We start from the raw sequence: 27,740 nt of genomic DNA, 5'->3' as shown, positions 1-27,740 counted from the left end.
GCAAGTTCAAACTTGGGTTTGGAGGGGGTGGCCGAAGGGAAACGTGGGCCCGGAATTCAAAGTGTTTTGGTCAAAACGGGACGAACTCTCAGTGTTACAAGGTTGCTTATTGTGGGGGGATCGAGTTGTTATTCCGTATGCTTTACGTAGGAATGTATTAGATGCTTTACATGTGGGTCATCCGGGGATTGTTAGGATGAAGGCGTTAGCAAGAAGTTACGTTTGGTGGCCAAACATGGACAAAGAAATAGAGGAGTGGGTGGTCACTTGCAACCCATGCCAGGAATTCTACGGCGACTTTTCGCCACCCATGGCCTGCCCGACCTCCTGGTCTCCGATAACGGGCCCCAGTTCACGGCCATACAGTTTGAGACATATCTAGCAGGTCAGGGAATTCGGCACGCCCTCGTCGCGCCATTCCATCCGGCATCAAATGGACAGGCGGAGAGAATGGTGCGATTCGCAAAAGAGGCCCTCGCTAGGATGGGTCCAGGTGATTGGCAAACACGCATTGACCATTACCTCTTAATTCAGCATATTACCCCTAGCGCAACGACGGGTAGGAGCCCCGCTGAACTACTCATGGGCCGCCGTTTACGGTCTCACCTGGACCGTCTTCACCCAAATTACTCTGCCACAGCTCCCCCAGACTCCACAAGTAAAATTCGGTCTTTTAGCATAGGGGATTCCGTATACGCCCGCAACTATGCAGGGGGAACATTGTGGATACCGGCAAAGATCATTGGCATCACGGGTCCACGATCGTATCTGCTGGAGCTGGAAGATGGGCGGAATTGGAAAAGGCACATCGATCAACTTCGGGGTCGCCTAGCACACTCAGACCTTCGAAACGAAGACGAGATTTTCCTGCCTACAGAAAGTCAGCCACGCGAGAGCCCCATCATAGAAAACTACGACACCTGTGAACCAAGCTCGGAACAAGAAAGCAAGCAGAAGCAGAGCAACCCCCAGACAACGCAACCGAGCAGACTCCGGAACGCCCCAGCTACGAGGGCACGAAACCTTCAGAACGTGGAACAGGAAAAGCATCCGATCCTGCAACCACTTCTGACCAACCAGAACTACGACGCTCCTCCCGAGTAAGGCAACCCCCAACATACCTAAAAGACTATGTTACCTACCGCAACGTTCCGTCTAGGAGGGGAGGGGTGTTAGATATTAGCATATATCGAGTGGGAAACAGGTATCGTTCTGATTGGTCGAGGGGCGTACCCGATCCCTATAAAAGGGGAACTCTCCGACCACAGAGCAAGCTGGATCACTACTACTATTAATAAAGAGCTGATAAGTCACTCCGTGTCCGTAGTCTGTTCTCTCGTTGCCCAGATCTAACACTCCCCATGCCCCTCCCGGCAATGTTCTGGCGGTACGAGGGGGGGAGGGCCCAGGGACTCTTCCCCTCCGCCTCCTCCCTCCCGGGGGGCTTCAGGGCGCGGGCAGCGGGGCCAGTCCTGGGGCGCCCCCCTCCCCACCGCCCCCTCCCCTCCTCCACCCGCTCTTCCTTTGGGGGGGGGCTGATTTCCGCCGCTCTTCCCAGCCAGGGTGGCTCTTCCCCCGCGGGCAGCGGAGCGGACGGGCTCCCCAGGGCGGGTCTGCAGGGCCAGCAATATACACCGCAGACGCTGTTTCCAGCGGGAGCCCAAGAGCGCCTCTGAGCGCGCACAGAGCGCCTCCCGGCCGGCAAGACCCGCCCCGCCCCGGGGGCGTGTCCCGAGACGGCGGCCTCTCTGCCGGCCGCCCATTGGCCGCGCCGACGCCCCGCCCATTCGGCCGCTGGACAGACCCCCCCCCCCGCGCCCTCCCCGCGGCGTCGCCCGTAGCGACGGGGTCTCCCGCGCGGCGCCCGAGGGGTCAGCCCCGGCCTGGCCGGCGGGCATGCGAAGTGCGGGCGCGGCCGGGAGGAAGCAGCGGGCGGCTCCGGCCCTCCTCGGGCCCGCCGGGCGGCGCCATGTCCCTGCTCTGCGTCCGCGGTGAGTCCGGAGGGGGCCTGGGGGTGGGCGTGGCTGAGGCCAGAGACCCCTCCTTGCAGCCGGTCCTTCGTCTCCCGGGGGGGCTGCCAGGACCCTTCCGCCGTGGGGGAGTGGAGACGCCCGGGTTCTCCTCGGGGCGGGGGGGGGCGGGGGGGCTCCGCTGGGGGGCCCGGGGGGCCGAGGAGCGCGGGGGTGGGCTGGGCTGGACGGAGGCGCTGTCGGGGGGGGCGCAGCTGGAGCGCCGGGGGGGAGGGGCTGGCGGCCTCTGCGCGGCGTGTCTGCTTGCGGGGCTTGCGGGGGTTCGGGGGGGGGGCGAGGCAGCTGAGTAGGCAGGAGGGTTTGGGGCGGGGGGGGCTGTTCCCTGGGGCCCTTCGGGAGGCAGAGGGGGAGCCGCAGCTGCTGCCCCCCCTGGAAGTTCTGGGGCGGAGATGGGCCCCCCAAAGCCCCGGCCCCTCCCTGGCCTGAGATGGAGGGTTTTCCGCCTAAGGGACCTGCTGGAGGGGAGGAAGGAGCCGCCGGGGGGGCTGCAGCCTGACCGGGGAAAGGCGGCCGCTTTGGCGATGGGACAGGCTGGCGGCTCCGGGCCAGTTGCGTCAGCCTTGGGCGGTGGGCTGCCTTCCTGGGCGGGGGGGGGGGGCGGGAAAGGGGGAGGGGGTCCCGGGTCTGCCCTGCAGAAGATTGCCAAAGGAAGCGGCTGGGGGAGGGGGGGCAGCGCAATCTCCCTGCATGAGGATGCCCGTCCAACATCCTGGTGGTTATTTGCTTGTATTAAAACTGGGCAGCGCTTGGAAATGCCTCCTGCCTGAGGCGCTCCCTCTCCCTCTGGGTCTCCCTGGGGTTGCCCTGGCCAGCCCCCCCCCCCCCTCGAACGAAGGCTTTGGAGGCCCTGAGCATCTGCCTTGAACAGCCGGAGACTGGCACACTAGCTGCACTTCCGCTTGCGCCCTGGGCATGGGACCCAGCGAGTGTGGGGAGAATTCGAAGCCTGGCCTTCTTTTGGAGGCTGAAAAGGGGGGGGGGGGGCGGCCAGACTCTGGAGCAGCAGAAACATTCCTCATTCTTTGGGGGGGGGGGCGTTTTCTGGCACAAAAGCATCCAGGCCTTAGGCTCAGTTGCTTGGAGGAGGGGGGGGTCTTCAGGGGTCCTGCTGCCAGGCTTCTCCTGGAAATGACCCCTCCCAGAACCTTTGTGCTCAGCTGAGGGGGGGAAGGAAGCCTCCAGGTGATCCTGTTTGAGCTCCATCCCTGCCTCAGGTGGAGATGACACAGTGAGGTGGTTCTCCCTTCTTCTGTTTGGTTCTCATGTTGGTGTGGGGCAGGTGGCTTGTCTCTTGGGCAGGTGGAGCTGCCAACCCAGCTCCCGGAAGGATTTATGGGGCCGTGCTAGGCGGTGGGGCCGAGGGGACCGGCTCTCTTCCTCTCCTGCATCGCTGGCTGCAGAGGCGGCAGGGCTGGGGGGAGGTCTGCTGAGGGGGGCCGCTTGGGCACTCAGGATCAGCACGGAGGGGAGGCTGCTTCTGCTGCTCCAATCTAGGAGCGTGGGGGCAGCCTCTGGGCTTTGCGGTCTTGCAAGAGGGACCAGTGGCCAGGAGCTGCCTGTGGCTCACGGGGATGACGGGCAGGATGCCTGGCGGCTGGGGGTCTCCTTCCTTTTCCCTTTTCCAAAGCCTGGTGCTGGGAGACAATTATCCCCAAAGCGCTTAGCTCAATGTCTGTGGAGGGGCTCAGCCGTCATCCAGGTCCCAGTGGCACCGGACATCCGGCTGGAACAGAGCCTTTTCCAAGAGGCCCCTGGACTTTCTGTTTTTCTTTGAAGATGTTTCGCTTCTCCTCCAAGAAGCTTCTTCAGGGAAAGAAAGAGAACCTTGGGACAAGCAACCCCAGACTCTTCCCCCCCCCACCCCATTTGCCTTCTTTCCCCCCTTGAAAGCTTCCGTGGGGTCTGGCACTGGAGGCAGGAGGTCCTAGTCCAAGAGGATTTTTCTGACAGGGAGACTGGCCAGTAGAGAGGCCTGCTCAGCCCACCACGGGGGGAGAAGAAAAGGCCTCTTCCGCTGTGGCCCTTTGGAGGCGGCCGAGACCCCTTCCTTGCAGACAGGATTCTCCGCTCGCTCTGCCCGGCTGAGCCAAGCCAATCTCTCTCTTACATCATCATACCAGTCAGGGGAGTCTTTTGTCTTTTGACATGTTAATGGAGCGTCCTTGCAGTCCTCTCTGAAGTTGGGTCTGACAGGCAGGGATTTCTTTTAATGGAAAAGTAAAATTTCAGGAAGAAGGGAGGAAGACGACGGCCCCAGGGGAAGAGCCCCGGGCCCCCTGAAGCGACCCTTGGCATTTCCAGGATTCCACTCCTGAATTTGACCCCCTCCTGCTCAGGAGAAGGGGATGCCCCTTGTAGAAAGGGGGGCTCCCCTTCAACTACCCTGGAGGGATTGGGGGAGGTGGCAGGGCAGGATCCTCCCCACTTGCTCCGGAAGCCAAGACCCGAAAGAGTGAGAAGTTCAGATTGGGAGGAGGAGAAGCTCTTGATGGGTGGAGAAGCTCTTGATGGGCTTTTCCCAAGAGGCAACCGGACTTATTGGTTTGTTCTTTGAAAACTTTTGCTTCTCAATCCAAGAAGCTTCTTCAGGAGTAGAAGTTCAGAGAAGAAAATCCCAAGAAGTCTGGCTCCTGTTGGACTTCCCACCCCCTTCTTTTAACGGAAAGAGCCGTTCAGCTGTGGAATGCTTAAGTGGAGGCAGCAACCACACTAAGCAGGGGGTTGGACTAGATGATCTCCAAGATCCCCCCCAAGCCTTCTGAATAATAAGCCATTAAACCCAGGGCCATGGATGGTCTCTCTTGGAGCAAATGCCTGAATTAAATTGCTCTGGAGGTGGAATTGTGCCTAAGGAACCAGGAACCTTAAGCCCGTCCTTTTTCCCTCAAAGTTGAGGAAGCTGCTTGTCTTCCTCCTCTGCCTTGGCTGCATTCCCAGCTGCCGGAGTTGCTGCTGGGGGAGGATTGGGGGGGGGGGGGCAAGAGCTCTGGGCCTCTGCTATACTCCAAGATTTACGCAGAGCAGAGATTCCCAAACTTTTTCCATTGAGAGTTGTTTTGGGGGGGGGCAGGCGGGCACATGCATTTGATAAATATGACTATTTTTTATTTTACACTGCCCTTAGGCCAGGCCTTTAAACTGTGGGAGCTCCGTGTTGAATGCATATCGCTAATGCTTAGACTTCTATGCCGTTTCATGGTGCTTTGCAACACACTCTGGGTGGTTTACAGGGCCTATTTCCCCAAGAATCTGGCTCCTCATTTTACCGGCCTTGGGAGGATGGGAGGCTGAGTCGAGCTGGAGCTGGTCAGGATTGAACTGCTGGCGGTCGGCAGAGTTAGCCTGCAATGTGGCATTCTAAGGCAAGGCAAGAAATAATGGATGGAAACTAATCACAGGGGGAAGCGACCAGGAATTGAGGAGAAACTTCCTGACAGTGAGAACTATTAACCAGTGGAACAGCTTGCCACCAGAAGTTATGGGTGCTCCATCACTGGAGGTCTTCAAGAAGAATCTAGACAGTCCCTTATCTGAAATAGTATAGGTTCTCCCGCTTGAGCAGGGGGTTGGACTAGAAGACCTCCAAGGTCCCAATCAATTCTGATTGATTCATTGATAAGTTTTAAATAATTGATTAAATTGTGAGGTGACTTAATACTAATTCCACTTCTGCCTTCTCCTGAGCATAAACTGCGTTTTTCTTGCCACCACCAGCAACTCTTATAAGCAGCTTCCAAGCTGAAGCCCCTCCCCCCCTTTCTGTGACCTTCTGATTAGCAAAATCTATGGGGAAGCCAGATTCACTTAACAACCGTTTGACTAACTTAACAACTTCATTGATTTACTTAACAAGTGTGGCAAAAAAAAGTCGTAAAATGGGGCCAAACTCATTTAAACCAATGTTTTACGTAACAGCAGAAATGTTGGGCTGACTTGTGGTCGTAGGTCGAGGACTACCTATACTCTGGGCCCTGGGTCTTCTGGCCCTCCCCCAGGCAATACCCGTTGTTGTTATTCGTTTTTCTTTGGGTGTAAACCGGGGGTCCCCAAACTTGGCAACTTTAAGACTTGTGGACTTCAACTCCCAGAATTCTCCAGCCATTCTCTATGCTTTAAGTTGTCAAGTTTGAAGATCTCTGGTATAAACCATTGGGAGATCCCTGGGCAAAGCTGTGGCAGGAAGGCATCGACTGCACGCCTGGAGAAAATTGTACGCCCCGCTTCCTTAAAGAGCTCTGCCTGCCTTGTAAAGATAATGGTAAAAACCCGTAAAATCAGTTTTGCCACGGAAAGGAAAGCCGGAACATGCAGACGAGGAAAGGGCTGAGCGAGCGGCTCTTAAACGGTGCGGAGGGGCGTCTCTGCCTCAATGCCCCGGGAAGTTAGTCCAGGCGCCATTGCAGAATCAGCCGAATGGGGGTTGGCCCTCAGGCGCCTGCAGTGGGGCCTGCCCGCTGCCCCATTGAAGGGCAACCCACAGAGGGAGCAGCAGCCCTCGGGGAGCTGAAGTCTCTGCCTGGGGGACCCAGGGCAGCCGCAGGAGGGCTGGGCAGTGGAACCCTCCCCCCCCCGGGAGATCTCCCAATAGGCCACAGAGGCCAAGCGGTGCCCCCCGACCCAACCAGGGGCCTGGAGCTACCGTAGGCCCCTCTTGCCAGGACTGGACTGACACATTGTGGGGCAGACCAAGGGGCCTTTGCCCAGAAGAGGAAGGGTCCTCATTGGTGTGGTGGAATTGTGCAGAGAGGGTGGGATGCAAGCAGGGACCCTTCGTGGCAGCCAGTCCAGGGGACGCTGTCCTGTTTCCTAAAGCCCCCCCCCATCCCCATCCCCATCCCCAATCAGAAGGAAGCCCAAGGCAAGGCCAGGGCTAGAAGCCCAGCTGAGGCAGCCAGTCGCTGGCTGGGGAGGAAGAGAAGGAGCCAGAGGGGAAAGTCCCAGAGGGGATTCTTGGCTTTGGGGGGTGCGGGTGTGTGTGTGCGGTGTGGAAGGTCCTTCAGGGCTTGGGGCTGTACCGCTTCTAGCTGCTGCAGAGGGAGACAGTAGGAACCTGGCCTGCTCCATGGTGGCACCTGCTTCAGCAGCCCCCCACCCCCCACCGCAGGCCTGGCTTCCTCCCCTGGGCCACAGCAGCTGCCCTCCTTCAGGGACGTTGGTCCCCCTGGGAAAGAGCTATGGGCGCCTCTGGGCTGCTCTTTTGGATCTGGTGCTTATGGGCAGCCCTTGGCTTACAAAAGTTCACTTAGTGACAGTTCAAAGTTCTAAGCGAAGACTATGGAGAGGATGCACAAATGTTTTGTAACCAACCGACACACTGTATGTAACTGGAAGATGGTTTGATGTTTGTCTGTGCTTGTTTGTTTAAAAATAAACATAAAAATTCTTTAAAAAAAACAACAAAGTTACAACAGCACCGAAAAAAGAGTCTTAAGGCTGGTATTCGCACTTATGACCGTTGCATTATCCCCATGGCCACGTGATCGGAATTCAGAGGCTTGGCAACTGGCATGAACTTATGTCAGTTGCAGTGTCCGGGCTCACATGATCCCCTTTTGCGACCAAGCAGTTAATAGGGAAGCCAGATTCACTTCAGAGCTGTGTTACTAAACAGCTGCAGTGATTCGCTTAACAACTGGGACAAGAAAGGTTGTAAAATGGGGCGAACTTCATTTAGCAACTGTCTCGCTTAGTAACTGAAGTTTTGGACTTGCCGGGGGAAGCGGAAAGCCTCTGGCGCAGGGCTAGAGGGGAGTGGAAGCCAGCTTACCTGTAAGGACCATGGATCCCAATCGGTTTCAGTTGAGCCCACTTGATCTAATCTAGCCAACTTTTCTAACCAGATCTCACTTGCAGGATTCCTCTAGAGACCTGGCCAGTTGGGCTGTTGCTGTGGGGGGGGGGGGTTGGCTCCCAAAGAGGAGAGGGAGAATCCCCCAGGCACCCCCTCCCCAAGCCCTCAGCCACCTGTGGATGGAGGGGTCTAGGAGAGCACAGCAGCTCTTCTGCCCCTCCCCCTTTCAGTGGGTTCTCTGTCACCTGCAGGGGTGGGGGGGGGACGACCATGCTTGGAAAGCCCACCCAGTGAATCTCAGAGGTGGGATATGGGCACCTTACAGGTAGTTCTTGTCATGTTGCATCGTCACTGTTCAAAGTTGCAACTTACTTGGAAAAAGGGGGTTAAGATGTTCTAAATTTTGACGGTCAGCCCCCCTCTCTCCCCCCCTCCTACCCCCAGTTACCCGAGCACAGTGGGGGCCATTTACAGCCACTTTCAGTTTCTGCAGCCACAAGCCTACCTTTTGCCATTGTTTGCCAAAACCCCTTCAGCAGAATCCCCCCATGATTCTATCTATGGGCTCAAAGCTCAATGAATGGGTGGTGGCTTTTACACTTGGGCTGCAACCCCCAAGGATGCGGGGGGCTTCTTGAGGCAAAGGGCTGCAAGACGTTTGAGCAGGGGGCTCCACATTTGGCAGCATTAAGAGTTGTGGACCTCAACTCCAAATTTTAATCGGAATAGAGCTGGGAGGGACCTTGAAGGTCTTCTAGTCCAAGCCCTTGATCAAGCAGGAGACCGTATAGCATGCGTGTATGACCCACCGCCCTCCCCCCCCTTTCCCCACCCTCCACACGCTCTTTGGAGGCAGGAAATGGGCTGTTTTCCACCTTCCAGTTTGCGTGTTGGGCTGTTTTTCGCCCTCTGGAGGCTTCAGGAAGCCGCCTGGAATCTCCGGAGGGCGAAAAACAGCATCCCAGGTGTGGCCGTACTAAGACTTTATAAAGCGGTACTAATACTTCACATGATTTTGATCTTACGTCTCTGTTTGGTCAACCAAGGATAGTATTAGCAATTCTTGTGGAATTCCCCAGGCAGCGTTACTGGGGTGCTCCAGCAGTCCTCCTCGCACTGAGCTCCACTCCTGTCTGCGCTGCCTTCCGGGTGCTTGGCTGTTTGCTCAGGAGCTTGCAAACAAGGCCTGGCCTGTGTCATCCTTGGCTCAGTGGCACGAAGGCAAACAAAGAGGGATTTGCAGCAGCTGCTGGGACCAGTCGGACTTGCTGCGTGGCGTCTCTCAGGGCAGGTGGACTCCCTGGGCACGGCTGGCCCTCCCTCTAGGGAGGCAGAGTGTCACGGGACAGGCTCTCCTCCCTCCTTCCAATGCCTGGGCACCAAAAGAGGCCTTTGCCTCCCCCCCCCCCTTCAGAGAGCTCCGATTTCTGCTTTTGAAAATGATTCCCTTCTGAAAAATCTTTGGGGGATACAAATCCCCCAAATCCTGATACTTAAGACTTCCCGCTGCAGGGAGTCCTCATGACTACAATTTGGACTAAAACATCTGTTGCTTAGTGAGGCGGTCATTAAATGAGCCACGCCCGATTTTACAACCTTTTTCGCCACGGCTGTTAAGAAATGACCACCGTTATTAAGTAAATCTCATGGGTTTTTTAAAAAGAGTTTTTAAAAATTGCATTTAAAATACTGACAAAAGGAAAAGAAAAATGAAAGAAACGAGGCATAGAGCAAGTTGAAGTCTGCCAGGCTTAAAAGTTTGCAAAGTTGGTTGGGGGATTCTGGGAGTTGAAGTCTGCCAGGCTTAAAAGTTGCCAAGGTTGGAGACCCCTGGGCTAGAAGACCTCCAAGGTCCCCTCGGCTCTATTCTGATTGAAATTACAGATTGAATAATTCAACTGTAATAGAAGCGTCTTTAACCTGTGTTGTAACTTATCCTTGATGCTGCTTCATATGTTGATTCAATAAATGAAGCTTATTTTTCTTACTTTGGTTGCTCAGGCAGTCCAGTAAGGACATATTCCAGATTGTAGGACGCCCCAAAGTGAAACCTTTTTCATAGTGTTTCTCAACCTGGGCAGCATGAAGAGGGTTGGACTTCAACTCCCAGAATTCAGCTGTGCTGGCTAGGGAATTCTGGGAGTTGGAGTCCATCCCTCTTCCAGCTGCCCAGGTTGAGAAACACTGCCTCACTTTTGATGCCATCCCTGTCCCTGACTGTCAGCCCACCGCTAAGACAACTGAAGTGGTGTTTTTTCGTGTGATGCCACCAGAGACAATCTGGGCAGACAGCGGTCCTGACTGATCAAGAATCCAAAAAAAAGCAAAGGAGTTTAGGCAGAAGCCTAAGTTGTGGGTGCTTCATCATGGGAGTTTTTCAAAAATACTGGACTGGGATAATATAATGTATTTTGCCCTGGTCAGGGGGTGGTGGACTAGAAGACCTCCAAGGTCCCTTCCACACTAGGATTCTTTTTTTAATAATTTTTTTAAACATAAAAAAACCAACGTAAAAAATTCTCATCCATTACGTGCAGCATGTCGTTTGGTTACAAGCTTTGTGCATCCATATTTTCAGTTACATATACAGTCACAGATTTTCCATCTAATATGACTAGGTACCTCACTTTCATTGTACATCATATGTTCAATTACAGTTCATATTTCTTTCCTTTCAACAAACCTAATTCTCTTGCATTCTTGATTGTCTGTTTAATAATAATGTACCTTTATGTAATCACTTATCTCATTCTGATTATTTTTACAGTATAAATTTTTTTACCAACTATTTATATTTATACATCACTACTTTCAATTATGCATAATCCCATTGATCATCCATTAAGTATGTTTATGTTCATTGTTGTCCTTGTACATCATACATTCCAACAAAAATATTGTTCCTTCATTTTTAAACAAAGTATTCTAAATGCTTGCTTCATAAATATACCAATCTTTCATTACTTCCTTATTAAACTATTTATCAACAACAAAATATCTTTGTAATATACATCACTACCGAGGGTTGTGCACTAGGATTCTGTGTTCCATGTTCCCTATCTCTTATCTGTTGGCTTCTAGCATTTAATAGTTGACAAAAGATAACCTTGATGGAGCTCCAGAATCCTCCCTCATTAATTGGTAAATGCATTTTCTATTCTTGGGATTGAAAAAACCCATAGAAATTTTCTAAACAAAGATTTGGTTTTCTGAAAATGCTTCCTGGACATTTGAGGGTGAATCTTACAGTCTTTAAATGAAGCCAGCTTCCCTCATGGACTTGGCTTGTTGGAAGCTGGTTGGGAAAGTTGCAGGTGAGCATTGCGTGACCCTGGGATGCTGCGACCCTTGTAAGCGCATGCCCCAAAGGTGCTTTTCCAAGAGGCCGTTGGACTTCCTTCGTTTCTCCTTGAAGACGTGTCTCTTCTCATCCAAGAAGACTCACCAGTTCTGAAGAAGCTTCATCGATCAGAACTTTTCGGATGAGAAGCAAAACTTCTTCTAGGAAAAAGCTAAGAAAGCCCAGTTGCCTCCCGAAAGAAAGAAAGAAAGAAAGAAAGAAAGAAAGAAAGAAAGAAAGAAAGAAAGAAACACTTTTGGGGCAATGGTGACCTGGACGAGGGAGAATTCCCACAGCGTTTCTAAACACACGCAGGTGGCCAAACGCCTGGATTTTGATCATGTGAATACAGGGATGCTGCAGTGGTCATGCATATGTGGGCTGGACATAAGTAGGAGGACCAGTCATAAGTTACTTTTCCCAGCACCGACGTAACTTCAAGCAGTTGCCAAATGAATGCTTGTAAATTGAGACCTACCTGTCCTGGGTCTGGGTGAGTGGCAGCCCAGGTGCACAAGCCCAGGAGGGCATAACGTGGGGCTTAGGCTGGAGTATACGGAGGGGTTTGGGGGTTTCATTTTGAGAGTCATCTCCCTCCATCTTTATGCCTAGACGTTGTGATCACTGGATTGTTATGGAATATTTCTTGGTGCCCTTCAGCCATTTTACTCCTCCTGAATTGTTCTTTCACTATGCTGGGAAGAGGATGGCGTTTTCAGTTGAATCGTCAGCTTCCCTGGGACAAATCCTACGGAGGGCAGCAGCCACCAGCCCACGCTTGGCTCAGTCGTAAACCCATGTGGTGGTGGGGAGATTCGCGCAAGGGTTCTGCTCCTTTCTTGGGGGCTTTGTGTGGGAGACAGGCGGTGGAGCCTTTGACTTCTACCTGCCTGCCTGCATTTCTCGTGTGCCGTTGGGGGCCTTTTGCCTGTTGGCTTCCTGTCACTCTTTTCTGCCTTGAGATAAGCCCAGCCCCCATGTTGGGGCTTGCGGGTAGGGTTCCTTCAAAAGACCCTTGGAATAGAATGGAATGGAATAGAATTCTTTATTTGCCAAGTGTGATTGGACCCATAAGTAATTTGTCTTTGGTGCAGATGGTCTCAGTGGACATAAAAAGACAAGATACATTTGGAGTCCTAGTGGACAACCATTTAAATATGAGCCAGCCGTGTGCAGCAGCTGCCAAAAAAGCCAACACAGTTCTAGGCTGCATCAACAGAGGGATAGAATCAAGATCACGTGAAGGGTTAATACCACTTTATAAGGCCTTGGTGAGGCCACACTTGGAATCCGGCATCCAGGTTTGGTCACCACGCTATAAAAAAAATGTGGAGACCCTAGAAAGAGTGCAGAGAAGAGCAACAAAGAGGATGAGGGGACTGGAGGATAAAACATATGAAGAACGGTTGCAGGAACTGGGTATGTCTAGCTTAAGAGAAAGAAGGACTAGGGGAGACATGATAGCAGTTTTCCAATATCTCAGGGGTTGCCACAAAGAAGAGGGAGTCAAGCTATTCTCCAAGGCACCTGAGGACAGAACAAGAAGCAATGGGTGGAAACTAATCAAGGAGAGAAGCAACTTAGAACTGAGGAGAAACTTCCTGACAGTTAGAACAATTAATCAGTGGAACAGAAGTTGCCTCCAGAAGTTGTGAATGCCCCAACACTGGAAGTCTTTAAGAAGATGTTGGATAGCCATTTGTCTGAAACGGTGTAGGGTTTCCTGCCTAGGCAGGGGGTTGGACTAGAAGACCTCCAAGGTCCCTTCCAACTCTACTATTGTATTATTTGTCAAGAATCATAAGGTACAGCCCTTAATGATAGTCACAGGGTACAAATAAGCAATCAGGAAACAATCAATATCAATATAAATCATAAGGATACAAGCAACAAAGTTACAGTCCTGCAATCATAAGTGGGAGGTGATGAGAAGACTGATGGTAGCGCAGTGAATGGTTTGACAGTGTTGAGGGAATTAGTTGTTTAGCAGAGTGATGGCATTCGGGGGGAAAACTGTCCTTGTGCCTAGTTGTCTTGATGTGCAGTGCTGTATAGCGTCATTTTGAAGGTAGAAGTTGAAACAGTTTTTGTCCAGGATGCGAGGGGTCTGTAGATATTTTCACCACCCTCTTTTTGACTCGTGCAGTGCCTGATGACAGGCAGCCCAGTTAGATGAGTGGCAGGTGGGAGTCTGGGAGCTCTGTAAGGAGGATCAGGAACTGCAGTGGAAGCCGATTTCAGAGGGACGGAGCCGAAGCAGCCTCACAGCTCACAGTCCGTGGCTTCCCTACTACCTTCCTGCTCCTTCCGGAAGGGGGCCTGCCGTCTCCCCATCCTGATCCCTCCCAAACTCTGGCCCAGCCGGACTTCGCTCTCCCAGCCGCCCTCAAAGTTCTCTTGGAGGACTGGGGAGGCCTTAGAAGGTTCTGGAGGACACGCAGGAGGGAAGGAGAGCGGAGGAAGGCTGGGCCTCCTAGTGGGCTTCCTACTTTGCAGAGGTTCCGGGGTTGATTGCAGGGTCAGCAGAGGTGCCAATCTGCCACTTTTGCCCACCTCCAGAGCCCTTCCAAGGACCTGCGATAGGCAGGTGGGGAGGCCGATGGAGTTCTTCCAGGTACTGTCCCAGGATGTCTGGTGTTCCCGGAAAAGCTGCCCTTTGCAAAGGACCAATGCTGGGTTTTGCCAGTTGTTGTGGTTGGTGGCACAGGATTTGGCAGACAACAGCAATGGAGAGGAACCGGGAAGGGTCTCCATGGAGGATTCTGCCAGAGGAACCTTTCTTGTCTTAGGACAGTTACTAGGGCAGCTCCTTAGTGATCAGGGGAAGGCTGTGAGCACCTGGTGCCTTGACTTCAGCAAAGCTGCCTCCTCCTCTTCTTCCTCCCACGGGAAGGTCTAGGCTATGTCAGTGAGTGAGACGGCTGCCCAGATTGTTGGCTGAACGGCCCCACTGAAATCCTGTCCTGGCCGCAGTGGCTGCTCATGGGCTTGGGCGAATGGGGAGGGCCGGGGGGCTGCCTGAGTGAGCGGAGGGACCCGGAGGCCTTTGCAGGAGAGACGGGGGTGGGGCCATGACTGGACTGGGAGGGCAGCTCACACTTTAGGGGAATGAGGTCCTGGGGGTACTTGGCCCAAATGAAGGGGAGAAGGTCACTTTCGGGATGTTTTCCTGGAGGAAGCATGGAAGGGCGAATCTCAAACGGGGGAGAGCAGGGTTGCCCTGGGACCCCGAGAGGATCTGGGAGTCCTTGTGGGTCCTGCGTGTGATCTTGCGGTTCAGGAGGAGAGCCCTGTGCTCGCTTGGGGGGTATCCACAGGGCCCTCATTCCAGCTCAAGGGAAGGGATGATCCCCTCCTGCAGTGCAGTCCATGGACACCGGTTCAAGGCCAGGGAAGGCCACCCCTGCAAGAGGGGCAAAGGTGGGGCGCTCTGCAGGGGTCTCACTTGAGCCAGAGCTGGGCCTGCCAGGCGGTGGATCTGGAAGGGTGGCTTGTGCCAAGGAAGCAAACTCCACCCCAACCCAGAGGGAAGGGAGAGCTTAGTGCTTAGTTCCCAATGGGGAGGGGGCTCGAGGGACGGGGCGGTGGGCCTTCTGGGCAGAGAGAGCCCTGGCTGGGTTAGGGGAGAAGGACTCCCTGGCTTCGGTTTCCCTCTCCTCCCTTGGGACTGAATTGGGTTGGACTGAATGCTTGATTGGCCAGGTGTGATGAGACACGCAAGGCATTTGCCTCCAGGGCCGAAGCTCTCGGGGTCCTCCTCCTCCTCCTCCTCCTCCTCCTCACCCTGCCAATTTCTGCAGGGGGCAGTGAAGAAGATGAGAAAGAGAGGGATAATTCCAGAGCTGCCCTACGTGGCTTAATTCAAGACGGACCTCAGCCTGCCTTGAAGAAAGAGTTGGCCTCAGGGGTAGCTCTGCCCCCTCCTCTTTTGGGGAGTGGGTCTGCTTGGGGAGGCCGGCGCTGGGAAGAGCTGCCACCTTGCCTCCTTCCGGCCTGCGTCAGAGGGATTAACGCCCTGTAATCTCCCTGGTTCAGTTGCTGAGGGGGCCGCTGCCTTCGCCCTCTGCTCAGACCGGCAGCATCGGGGCCTCCTTCTGATCAGCCTGGCTCCGGGGGGAGCATCGGATCAGGTCCCCCAAACAGAGGACCACGTCTGTCGGCAAGCTCATGGCCCCCAAGCGGCTTCGGAAGCAAGCAGGCGTTTTCCTGCAGAATCCAACCCGGGTCGGTCCCCGGGACGGAGGTTGAGCCTTCTGAGCTTTGGGACTCGTGCTGGATCCCATCCTCAGGGAACATCCCTCCCTCTCTTTCACTCTCTCTCTTTCTCTCTCTCTCTCTCTGCCTCTCTCCCTGTCTCTCTTTCTCTCCCTGTCTCTCTCTATCTCTTTTTCTTTCTCTCTTTTTCTTTCTCTTTCTCTCTTTCTCTCTCTTTCTCTCTCTCTGCCTCTCTCCCTGTCTCTCTCTTTCTCTCTTTTTTTTTCTTTCTCTCTCTCTCTTTCTCTCTCTTTCTCTCCCCCCTCTCTCTCTTTCCCTCTGTATCTCTCTCTGCCTCTTTCTCTCTCTCTTTCTCTCTCCCTCTCTTTCTCTTTCTCTGTCTCTTCCTCTCTCTGTCTCTCTCTCTGCCTCTCTCCCGTCTCTCTCTTTCTTTTTCTTTCTCTCTTTCTCTCTCTTTCTCTTTCTCTCTTTCTCTCTCTCTTTCTCCCTGTCTCTCTCTTTCTCCCTGTCTCTCTCTTTCTCTTTCTCTCTTTCTCTCTCTTTCTCTCCCCTCTCTCTCTTTCTCTCCCCCCTCTTTCTCTCTCTCTCTCTCTTTCTTTCTCCCTGTCTCTCTCTTTCTTTCTCTCCCTGTCTCTCTCTTTCTCTTTCTCTTTCTCTCTCTCTTTTTCTCCCCTCTTTCTCTCTCTCTTTCTCTCCCCTCTCTTTCTCTTTCTCTTTCTCTCTTTCTTCCTCTCTGTCTCTCTCTCTGCCTCTCTCCCTGTCTCTCTCTTTCTCTCTTTCTCTCCCGTCTCTCTCTTTCTCTTTTTCTCTTTCTCTCTCTTTCTCTTTCTCTCTCTTTCTCTCTCTTTCGCTCCCCCCCTCTCTGTATCTCTCTCTGCCTCTTTCTCTCTCCCTCTCTTTCTTTCTGTCTCTTCCTCTCTCTGTCTCTCTCTCTGCCTCTCTCCCTGTCTCTCTCTTTCTCTCCCGTCTCTCTCTCTCTCTTTTTTTTTTTCTTTCTCTCTTTCTCTCCCCCCTCTCTCTTTCTCTCTCTTTTTCTTTCTCTCTCTCTTTTTCTTTCTCTCTCTCTCTTTTTCTTTCTTTCTCTCTCTCTTTCTCTCTTTCTCTCTCTCTCTTTCTCTCCCCCCTCTCTCTTTCTCTCTCTCTGTATCTCTCTCTGCCTCTTTCTCTCTCTCTCTCTCTCTTTCTCCCTCTCTTTCTCTTTCTCTCTTCCTCTCTCTTCCTCTCTCCCTGTCTCTCTCTTTCTGTCTCTCTCTCCCATCTCTCTCTTTCCCTCTCTCTCTTCCTCTCTCTGTCTCTCTCTCCCTGTCTCTTTCTCTCCCTGTCTCTCTCTTTCTCTCTGTCTCTCTCTTTCTCTGTCTCTCTCTCTTTTTCTCTCTGTCTCTTTCTCTCTTTCTTTTTCTCTTTCTCTCTGTCTCTCTGTCTCTCTGTCTCTCTGTCTCTCTCTCTTTCTCTCTCTGTCTCTCTCTCTCTTGCCAGAGTACGTGATGTAGGAGACCGAGCCAGACTGGATCCTAAAACGTTATCCTGGGACACAAATATTTGTCTTTATTCATCAGGTGTTTTCCTAAGTGGAGGGTCCCCCAGGGCCTCTCTTGCCCCTGCCTTTCCGTTGGTGTCTCCTAGCAAAGGGATCCCCCCCCCCACGGATGAATGAGGCTTGGAATGGTTTCCCCCAGTTAATTTCCAATCGTCTGCTGCCTCCAACCGCTGGAGAGGCTAGCAGGCAAAACCTCTGGATTCCCACTTTCCCAGGCCAACAGCCCAACAGCCTGGAGGGCCCAGTGCTCACTTGAACCTCTTCATGTGAACTTACACATTCAGTGCCTTCTTTCCTTCCATTCCATTTCATCCGACCGTCTTCCTTCAGACGTGAGTCCCTTCCTTCCCCTTCCTCTTAGTTCTGCAGACTTCCAACATCTGTGCTTTCTTTCCCTCCTCCTTCGTTCCCAAATTCCTGCTCCTTTACCTTCCCAGCCCCAAACCTTCCTATCCCAGGCCACCAACCGGAAGGGCCCGGAGGTGCCGCCTCCTGCCACTCACCAGCCAACTAGGGGAGACGTGCCGGAGGTAGAGACCCTCCCACTCAGAGATTCCCTCTCCCGTGACGGCGGTTCTCTCTGGGGATCTCTGGGTCCGTCTTTGCATCAAGGGAGCCCCTTCCTCCGATCCTGAGTCTTCCTGGTACCCAAAGGACAATCTTCATAAATAGTCCAGATAAATGTAGGCAGTCCTTGACTTATGGCCACAATTGAGCCCAAAGTTTATGTTGTTAAGTGAGACGTGTGAGTTTTGCCCCATTTTATGACCTTTCTTGCCATAGTTGTTAAGCAAACCACTGCAATTGCTAAGCTAGCCACCCGGTTATTAAGTGAATCAGGCTTCCCCATTGACTTCGCTTGTCAGAAGGTCGCCAGAAGGGATCACACGACCCAGGACTCTGCAACCGCCGCAAATAGGCCGAGCTTCTCAATTTTGATCACATGTCCATGGGGACGCCTGAAAGGTTGGAAGTGTGAAAATTGATTATAAGTCACTTTTTTCACTGATGATGTAACTTTGAATAGTCATTAAATTAATTGCTGTAAGTCGAGGACTATCTGTACCATTTTGACATGTGAGCAATCAACGGTTTCTTCTAGAGAAAATGTATTTTCTTCATCCAGTGTCCTCAACACACACACACACACACACACACACACACCGAGCTCAAGAAGACTCTGGGCAGCTGAGTGCCCAACTCCCTCGGCTGCCCCCCCGCCTTCCTTCCGCAGAGTCTGGCTGGGCTCCCCCAGGCACCCCAACTCCCGCCAATTGCTGCTGAAATCTCAGGTGTCCCAGTCAGGTGAGCTTGCTTCTTGTCCTGCCTTCAGGTGCCTTGGAGAATAGCTTGACTCCCTCTTCTTTGGGGAAGCCCCTCAGATATCCTGTCTCCCCTGGTCCTTCTTTTCATTCAACTAGCCAGGCCCAGTTCCTGCAACCGTTCTTCATAATGTTTGAGCCTCCAGTCCCCTCATCCTCTTTGTTGCTCTTCTCTGCACTTTTTTTAGAGTCTCAACCTCTTTTTTTTTAATGGTGGTGACCAAAAGTGCATGCAGGATCCTGGGTGTGACTTTACAAAGCGGTATCATCACTTCACCTGTTCTTGATTGTATCCCTCTGTTGATGCAGCCTAGGGTGGCACTGGGGTTTTTGGCAGCTGCTGCACACGGCTGGCTCACGTTTAAGGGATTGTCACTAGGAGTCCCCCTGGCAGTTGCTGCTATGGTGCCAGGTGTGCAAGAGAAAGAAATGGGCCCTGACTCCGTAGAGGTTGGAGCAAGGCCAACTGGAAAGGGGAAAGGAAGGAAGGAAGGCTGGCCCAGGGAAGGAACTGCAGACCAATCAGGCGGAGACTTGAGAAGATGCTTTTACTTAGGGGATGAAATAAATTGTCAGAGTTTCGTCAGCGTGACTAGTATTGTGTGATAAACCCAGGAGCACAAACAAACAGCACACAGAGCTTTAGACAACGAACAGTGGTTTATCTACAAATATATACAGGCAAACACATGTAGGAGGTAAAAACCCTTCCCATTCACTACAGACACAAGGAGAAGACACACACAGGCTGAGGGAGAGAAACACCCTCTCTAATGACCACCTATATATAGACTCCTCTTAAAGCAGTAAATGAGTGTGTGGACCCCACCAGAGTCCTAAAAGGGTTACACCATAGCTGCAATGAATTGGCCTCATTGCATCAGCCTTGCTGATTACAGCTTTCAACCTTTCATCAGCTGGCAGCTATTAAATCCTCAGGACCTTGACATAAGTCACAGGCCTTTTGTGGTGGGGGGCCAAGTGAGGGTGATGCGTGAATCAATGGACCTGGCCTTAGGAATGGGCAGGGGGGTGAGTAAAGGGGAGGGGGTGTTTCAGAAGGAATCACTGGATCCTGAGAAAGAAGCCCCCCCCATGGCACACCTGGGTTTTCTTTGGCCCAAGGCCGAGGGACAGGGAGAACTTCTCAGAGGCTCTTGTAGGTTGGCCGGCAAAGGGACGGAAGCCCCACCAGTGGCTCTTCTCTTGGGGGTTGCCAGGTAGAACATCTGGTCCGGCATCTGTTGTGCCAGCAGGCCCAATCAGGCAGCCACTGCCAGGCTGGCATCTGGAGAGAGCTTGGTTCGGAGGCCACCAGCGACATCCCAGGCCTGTGGGCTGGTCGGGGAGGTGGGGTGTCGAACCCTCCTCCATCCCCAACAGAGGCAGTGGCAGAACACCTCATATGGCTGCCCCAGTCCCCTCCCCCCAGTGAAAGGGCCCTCAGATTCTCCAGGAGCTTTCTTTGAAGGAAGCCTGGCAACTGTCAGCTCCAAGCAAGGAGAAGCTCCTCTAAATTAGTGGACCAGAGGAATGCCGTTGATATAGTTTACTTGGACTTCAGTAAGGCATTTGATAAGGTAGACCATAACCTACTACTAAATAAAGTAGAAGAATGTGGGTTAGACAGCATCACCACCAGATGGATTGGTAACTGGCTGACCAACCGCACTCAACGTGTAGTCCTCAATGGAACTGCATCTACATGGAGGGAGGTATGCAGTGGAGTACCCCAAGGCTCTGTTTTAGGCCCAGGACTCTTCAACATCTTCATCAATGATTTGGATGAGGGAATAAATGGGGAACTCATCAAATTTGCAGATGACACCAAGCTGGCAGGAATAGCCAACACTCCAGAAGATAGGCTTAAGGTACAGAAGGATCTTGACAAACTTGAACATTGGGCACTATCTAACAAAATGAAATTGAATGGTGAAAAGAGTAAGGTTCTACATTTAGGCAACAAAAATGGAATGCACAGGTACAGTATAGGTGGTACCTTGCTCAGTAGTAGTAACTGTGAAAAGGATCTTGGAGTGGACAATCATTTAAATAGGAGCCAGCCGTGGGCAGCAGCTGCCAAAAAAGCCAACACAGTTCTAGGCTGCATCAACAGAGGGATAGAATCAAGATCACGTGAAGTGTTACTACCACTTTATAATGCCTTGGTAAGGCCGCACTTGGAATACTGCATTCAGTTCTGGTTGCCACGATGTAAAAAAGATGCGGAGACTCTAGAAAGAGTGCAGAGAAGAGCAACAAAGAGGATTAGGGGACTGGAGACTAAAACATATGAAGAACGGTTGCAGGAACTGGGTATGTCTAACTTAAGAGAAAGAAGGACTAGGGGAGACATGATAGCAGTCTTCCAATATCTCAGAGGTTGCCCCAAAGAAGAGGGTGTCAAACTATTCTCCAAAGCACCTGAGGGTAGAACAAGAAGCAATGGGTGGAAACTAATCAAGGAGAGAAGCAACTTAGAACTGAGGAGAAATTTCCTGACAGAACAATTAATCAGTGGAAGAACCTACCTTCAGAAGTTGTGAATGCCCCAACACTGGAAGTCTTTAAGAAGATGTTGGATAGCCATTTGTCTGGAACGGTATAGGGTTTCCTGCCTAGGCGGGGGGTTGGACTAGAAGACCTCCAAGGGCCCTTCCAACTCTGCTTTTGTATTGCATTGTATTGAACTCTGCCTGTCCTTCAGTCCTGAGAGGTGGGCTCCCAGCTTGGCCCCTGAGTGTCTGAGGGGAGGGGAGCCCCTTGCTGTGGGAGCCTCTTTGGGCCACTCTGGGGCTCTATGGGCTCCCGCAGGGCACGGCTTATCTGCGGAGGGGGCTGGGCTTGGCCCTCGACAGGCACAGCTTCCCAGGAGTTTTGGGAAGGACGAGAAGCAGCCTGGGGGGAAGGCCAGAGGTTTTGCCAACAGGGCCCTTGCTGGGGGAGGAGGCTGGGGGGCTCCCTTTGCCCCTCCTCTCTAGGTCCAATTGCAATAATTATTGCCTCCCCCCCCCTCCACCTCTGGCAGCTGCCTCTGCTGCCCCCCAGAGCTTCTTTTGGCCGAGGGCAGGAGGCAGGCAAGGCCCTGTGATGAGGCTTCTTCCCCCTGTCTCCAGGCAGGATCTCTTGGGCCTCCCTCCCTCCCTCCCAGCTGAATCCTTCGTCAAGCACAGCTGGAGGGGAGCTGGGGGCTGGAAATGGGGACAGACTGGATGCCCAGGGACCCATCCTCCTCATTGTCCCCATTTCCCCCCTCCCTGCCTTCCGGGAGCAGGGGGGTGGGTGGAGAATGGCGATGGGGCAGGTCTGGCGGTGGCACTGAGGGGCGCAGGTGGTTCAGGCTGCAGCTCTTCCCTGGCGCCTTTCCTCCCAAGCAGCAGTTGGCATAAGCCTTCTTATCCCTTTCCCCAAGCTGGCGCCCTCCAAACACGCCAGACCACACGCTTGCCATGATGGTGCCCTGGCAGGCCTCTTCCTTAAATGCCCCGAGAGTCCTGCGCTCATCTCTCCGGCAGCCTTGTGACACCCGCTCCTCCCTCCCTCCCTCCCTCCCTCCCTCCCTCCTCCTGGTTGGCTGCTTCTCCCCTCCCCCCCTTCCTGGTGGCTCTTCCAAGCTCCCCTCGGAGGCCACAGCCTTCCCCTCCCTCCCTCCCTCCCTCCCTCCCCACCCCTCCACCGTCCCCAGGAGAATTGATCCTGCCAGCCTGACACCAGGGGCAGCAGCGCCCTGGCCCGCCACCTGATGCCCTCCTGACACCTGCCAATTCCTCCGTGCGTGTGTGCGTGTGTGCGTGTGTGCGTGTGCAGCAGGGGGAGGCTGAGGATTAGATGGCTCTGGGTTTAAGCTGATCCGGAAGCCCTGTCACTGACTGGAGGTGCTGGGCAGAAGCACATCTGGAGCCTGGCTCTCTTCCGGCCACCCGCTCCCCTCCCCACCTCCCCCTCTGGCCTAACTGTGCCCAGGGCCAGCAAGGGGTGGGCCGCTGCCTCCCCCAGGCCCCAAAGCAGTCCCACCCCAGGGCAAGAGATGGTCCCTGCCAGAGAAACGTGGCTTTTTAGTCAAGGAAGGGGCTCCCTGGCCTTTCGGACGCCTGGACTGCTAGATGGCAGCCCTGGACTCTTGACCTCGGGAGAGCGGGGGTTGCCTCCTGCCCCTCCCCACCCCTCTTGCTGGACCAGAATTGCTTGGGGGGGGGTTCCTGTGGCTGATGTGTGGGGCCAGAGGCAGCCCCTCTGGCAGAAGAGACTCTTCTTCTCACCAGAGAAGGTAAGAGAAACAGAGAAAAGTCATAGAAAAAGAAGTGAAACCCAGACAAAGGAAAAGAGAGAGAAAAGTAGGAATAAGAAAGAAATGGCTTCCGTTCTTCCTAACAGCAGTTATAAATCCATTTATTCTCCCCCCTCCCCTCCAGTCTCTAAGGCTGTTAGATACTCCCCCCCCCCTCTAGTTGTTGCAAGGACAATAGTAGTTTCCAGTCAGGTCCTCTCTTTTCAGGTGGGAACAGAGAGAGACCTGATTGGCTGAAGCGCTGGCCAGCTCCCCTTTAAAAAGGGAGCTGCCAGACCTCTCACTCAGTGGATGCCTGTACTTGACCAAATAAAGAGCTGTTGTTTTCTTAGCCTTTTGTGCCTTTCATTACCCAATCTAACACTGGCGACGAAGGTGGGATTGGAAGGCAATTAGCCAGACAAAAGAGCGAAACTCACTAACAAAGAGCTCGGTCACAAGGCAGTGATTCCACCCGGAGCGCAGGAAGGCATCAACCGGCCATTACGAACCCAGAGAGAGTCACGATGGCCACCTATGCCCAACCACCTCCGTTCAACCCAGCATCGGACGACTGGGACGCTTGTCTGCTGCGGTTCGAGATTTTCTTGGAGGCCACCCGACACCCGAGGCCATGGTACTCCTGATCGACTGCCTAGACTCAGGACCCATCTCCTCCAGAGACGTCGCACACCATTCCAAAAAAGACCCCATCATCAAGCAGATTTTGAACCGTGTGTGGAGGGGGTGGCCCAAGGGACCGGTGGAAACAGAACCCTTTCATCACGAAACGTGACCAATTGTCCACCATCCAGGGTTGTCTATTGTGGGGGGACCGGGTGGTCATCCCGAAACAGCTGCGAGTAGCTGTGCTGGAGGCTCTCCACAAGGGTCACCCTGGGATAGTAAGAATGAAGGCGTTGGCACGGAGCTATGTGTGATGGCCCAATATGGACAGAGACATTCAGGAGTGGGTGGCCACATGCACACCATGCCAAGAGTCCAGGCCGGCTCCCCCAGAGGCACCCGCAAAAGAATGGAGCGACCCCAAGCACCGTGGTCCAGAGTCCACATAGACTTCGCAGGGCCAGTGCACGGGCAAACCTCCTTCATAGTTGTGGACGCGTACTCGAAGTGGTTGGAGGTAGTCCTGATGACATCCACCACCACAGACACTGTCATCAGGACACTACGGAGGCTGTTCGCGACCCACGGGTTCCGCGACGTGCTCGTGTCTGATAATGGCCCACAGTTCACGGCCAAATCATTCGAAGAGTTCCTAGCGGCACACGGAATCCGGCACGCCCTCGTCACCCCATTCCACCCGGCATCCAATGGCCAGGCGGAACGAATGGTAAGGTCTACCAAGGAGGCCTTAAGCAGAATGGGCCCAGGCGACTGGAAAACGCGAATAGACCACTACCTCCTGGTCCAACACATCATGCCGAGCGCCACCACCGGCAGGAGCCCAGCAGAGCTACTAATGGGATGCCAACTCAGGTCCCACTTAGACCGGCTGCACCCCAACTACTCTTCCAACACGCCTCCCGACTCCACGGGAAAGATCCGGAGATTTACCATAGGCGACCCGGTCTACGCCCACAATTACACAGGGAGGACCCTGTGGTTACCCGCAACCATCGTCGGAGTTTCGGGCCCGCAATCCTACTCCGTCAGGCTCGAGGACGGACGACATTGGAGGAGGCACATCGACCAACTCCGGGGACGAGTGGAGAACTCCCCACTCCGGCAAACGCCACCAACACCATCACAGGCTGAGCCACACCACCCACAGACCACTACGGAGGAACCCAGGGACTTATCTGACTCCGAGGGGGCACGGGCGAGTCCTCCGCCGACGGTGCCGGCCGAGGCCTCCGAAAGCTTCCAGGAGTTTCCACCCGATGAGTCCGGAGAAGCAACAGGTCTGACCGCCCAGCGCGGAGAAACCCCACCGTCTGAACTGCGCAGGTCCAGCAGGTTGATCCAGAGGCCCGCCTACCTGCGTGACTACATCACTCATTAGGATGTTTCATCCTAGAGGGGAGGGGTGTTAGATACTCCTCTAGTTGTTGCAAGGACAATAGTAGTTTCCAGTCAGGTCCTCTCTTTTCAGGTGGGAACAGAGAGAGACCTGATTGGCTGAAGCGCTGGCCAGCTCCCCTTTAAAAAAGGGAGCTGCCAGACCTCTCACTCAGTGGATGCCTGTACTTGACCAAATAAAGAGCTGCTGTTATCTCTAGCCTTTTGTGCCTTTCATTACCCAATCTAACAAAGGCTACCCTAAAGCCCCCTTCTTTCTAAACCTACCTCTGCCCACTTTTTCTGGAGGGAGTCGGGGCAGAGCTGAAGGGCAGCCTGGTCAGCAGGAGGCTTTTGTGCCAGAGATGAGGCTGGAGAACAGCTTGCCGGGGGGGGGGGACTGTTTCTTCCTCCTTCCCCTCCCCTCCCAATGTTGGACAACCCTCCCCTCCCCCGAGAGGACCCATCTTGTGGGCTGGAATAAGGATAATAATGAACTTCTGCTCTCTCCTTCTCTCCCCAGTGAAGAAAGCAAAGCTCCAGGGACCCCCAGGTAGGTGCACGGTGGCTTTGGTGGGGTGCTGTGTTTGCTCATGTGGGGCTTAGTTGCTCCCCCATCTTGGTGACGGCCTTCCAGCCTGGGGCTCCCTGCACCTCCAGACAGGTGGAGAGAAGGTGCTGAGATGGAGCCCCCTTTAGGGCCCTCTGGAAGTGGGGCTGGCCCTTCCAGAAGGCCCCCAGGGGTGGAGGGACTTGTGGTCTGCTCTGTATTGTTTTTCCTGCTGCTTTCTGTGAGCTTTTATCCTCCTTCCTCTGAAGGATGCCTGGCAGGAAAGGGGCTTGGCAGATAAAGTGCAGAAATTAATCCCAGCCCCTGGAAGGCTCCCAGAGGCCGAATGGCCAGGCCTTCTGAAAGCACCTTTCAGGCCTCCCCTCGGTGGGAGAGTTCCCAGCTGTCCCCCTCTGCCTTCGCCCTCTTGGCCACGGAAGAGGGTGGGCGAGGGTGCCGACATCTCGAGCAAAGAGGGCGTTCCGGAGAACTCCAGCCCGTGGCAGAGAAGGGGGGGGGGGCTTGCTTGTGTTCTCAAAACCTGGCTGGGCATTTTGGGAGAAGGTTCCCATGTTAGAGGCGTGCCCGGCTGGCTGGGGAATTCTGGGAATTGAAGTCCAGTAGTCTTGAAGTTGGACAGGGAGGACATTCCTGGTTTAGATGTTCCATTTCCTACAGAGCAGCTACCAAAACAGAAGATTGAAGACTGGATTAAATTTACCCAGTTCTGTTGGATCTGGTGGTTGTCTCTTCTCGGGGCTTCCTTCATCCACACAAACTTTCTCAGGTGGAATTCAAATGGGAAAGCTTGCTAGAATTTTAACCAGCGTTGTTCCGGGGCCACTTGTCAAATTTCGGGGGTGGGGTGGGGGGGCAGTTTTCTGTTTTGTGTTGTCAAAGAGTTACCAATATTTGTCTCATGAAAATCTGTCCAGATAAATTCAACACTTACGTCACGCTGAAGGTGCAAAATGTCAAGAGCACCACGGTTGCCGTTCGTGGGGCCCAGCCGTCTTGGGAGCAGGACTTTCTCTTGTAAGTGAAGCCCTGGGGGACCAGCTCCTCCCCTCCTCCCACGGGATCCGCCCAGAGCCTCCCAGGCCTTTCCTGGCCGTAGATTCCAGGTGACCCTGCACCAAGAAACCTGGATCTGGACTTTCTCCCAGCAACAGGCTAAGGAAGCCTCGTGTCTGGATCCGAATCCATTGCATTTTGCAAAACCCTGAGTTTCTATGATGAACTGAGTTGCAACTGAATTCTGACAGAGCGAAGGGGGGGAGGAGGGGCTCTAAAACGAATGGCCTTAAATCAGGGGTGTCCAAACATGGGAGCTTTAAGACTTGTGGACTTCAACTCCCAGAATTCCCCAGCGAGCCTGGGAGCTGAATTCTGGGAGCTGAAATCCACAAGTCTTAAAGCTCCCAAGTTTGGACACCCCTGCCTTAAATTGATGCCAATGTTGAGCTACGAGGCCAAACAAAACGCTTTTTACTTTTCTAAAAACTCCATCTGGACTTTTCTCTGGAGGACGGTTGTCCCCACTCTGGCTAAAGGCTGGCAGGGCCCTTGACGGCAGAGGCTCTATTGCCTCTTCCTCCTCCTCCTCCTCCTCCTCCTCCTCCTCCTCCTCAGCCGTGCCTAGATTTCTGGGTCCAGAGCGGCCTCTAGTGGCCAAGGAGTGCCATTGCAGGGCCAGCTCTTCCCCTGCATTGGGCCCAGCCGGGTTTTTCCAAAGAGGCTGGTCCAGAGTTGACCTCTGCCTGCAGGGTGGGACGCCTGGTCCAAGGGGGAATTGTGGGGAGGGGGGAGCCCTTGGCAGGAAGACTCCCAAGTGATGAGCTCATGCCCTCCCCCCCACCCCACCCTGGGTTGCTGACATCTCTCTCCTATCTCCCCCCCTCCCCCCCTTCGCCCTCTGCAGTGAGATCAGCCGCCTGGACCTGGGTCTGATTGTGGAAGTGTGGAACAAAGGACTGATATGGGACACCTTGGTGGGCACGGCCTGGATCGCCCTGGAGAGCATCCAGCAGTCGGATGAGGTCAGTCGCCCTCCCAGCCCTGCTCCTTTGCCCCAGTCTCCTCTCCTCGGTGACCTCATGGGACCTCTGCCTCCTTCTCCTCTTCTGCAGGGGGTCTCCAGCGGTCGGCCCTTTTGCTCAGCAGCCATTCCCCATCCCCCCCCTCTCCATGAGCCTGGTGGCGCCTCCCTCACCCACCCTCCCCTGCACACCTCCCTTGGACCCCTGCACCCCCTCTCCAACCCTGGCCCCTCCCTTGTGCCCCCCTGCACCCCCTTGCCATGGCTCCCTGGCACAGCCTCCCCAGCACCTCCCATGCCCCCCCACCCATCCTCCCCATGCCTCCCACACCACATCTCACCCCTAACCCCATGCAGCTTCACCCGCTCCCCCCCCCTAAGCCTCCCCCTGCCTCTTTTGCCTTTGGCACAACTCCCCACATTGTCTTAAGCCCCCCCTGCCCCCCCTGGCTCCCACGGTCCTTGCCCTTCGCCCTCCCCAGCCTTGTTCCCTTGAACAATTGCCTCGCTTAGCAACAGAAATTCTGCGGCCAATTGTGGTCATTGTGGTCATAAGTTGAAGACCCCCTGCATTTCCCAATGCTTGTCCTCCCTCCGCCGTAGCTGCCCACGGCTGGCTTCTGAGGAC

General features: G+C 54.0%; 1 protein-coding gene across 1 annotated transcript in view; it reads left to right on the top strand.

Moving 5' to 3' along the window:
- Positions 1 to 1,811: 1,811 nt before the first annotated feature.
- UNC13B (unc-13 homolog B) overlaps positions 1,812 to 27,740 on the top strand; it is a 167,232-nt gene continuing 141,303 nt past the window's right edge. Inside the window, exons 1-4 of the mRNA XM_081942076.1 lie at positions 1,812 to 1,991; positions 25,048 to 25,077; positions 26,010 to 26,109; positions 26,996 to 27,113. Coding sequence (XP_081798202.1) covers positions 1,970 to 1,991; positions 25,048 to 25,077; positions 26,010 to 26,109; positions 26,996 to 27,113 — 270 coding nt within the window. The 5' untranslated portion in view covers positions 1,812 to 1,969. The remainder of the gene's footprint in view (positions 1,992 to 25,047; positions 25,078 to 26,009; positions 26,110 to 26,995; positions 27,114 to 27,740) is intronic.

This window comes from Natrix helvetica (assembly GCF_964273705.1).
Source record: "Natrix helvetica genome assembly, chromosome: 2".
NCBI lineage: Eukaryota > Metazoa > Chordata > Lepidosauria > Squamata > Natricidae > Natrix > Natrix helvetica.
This window is presented reverse-complemented; position numbering and strand designations above follow the sequence as displayed.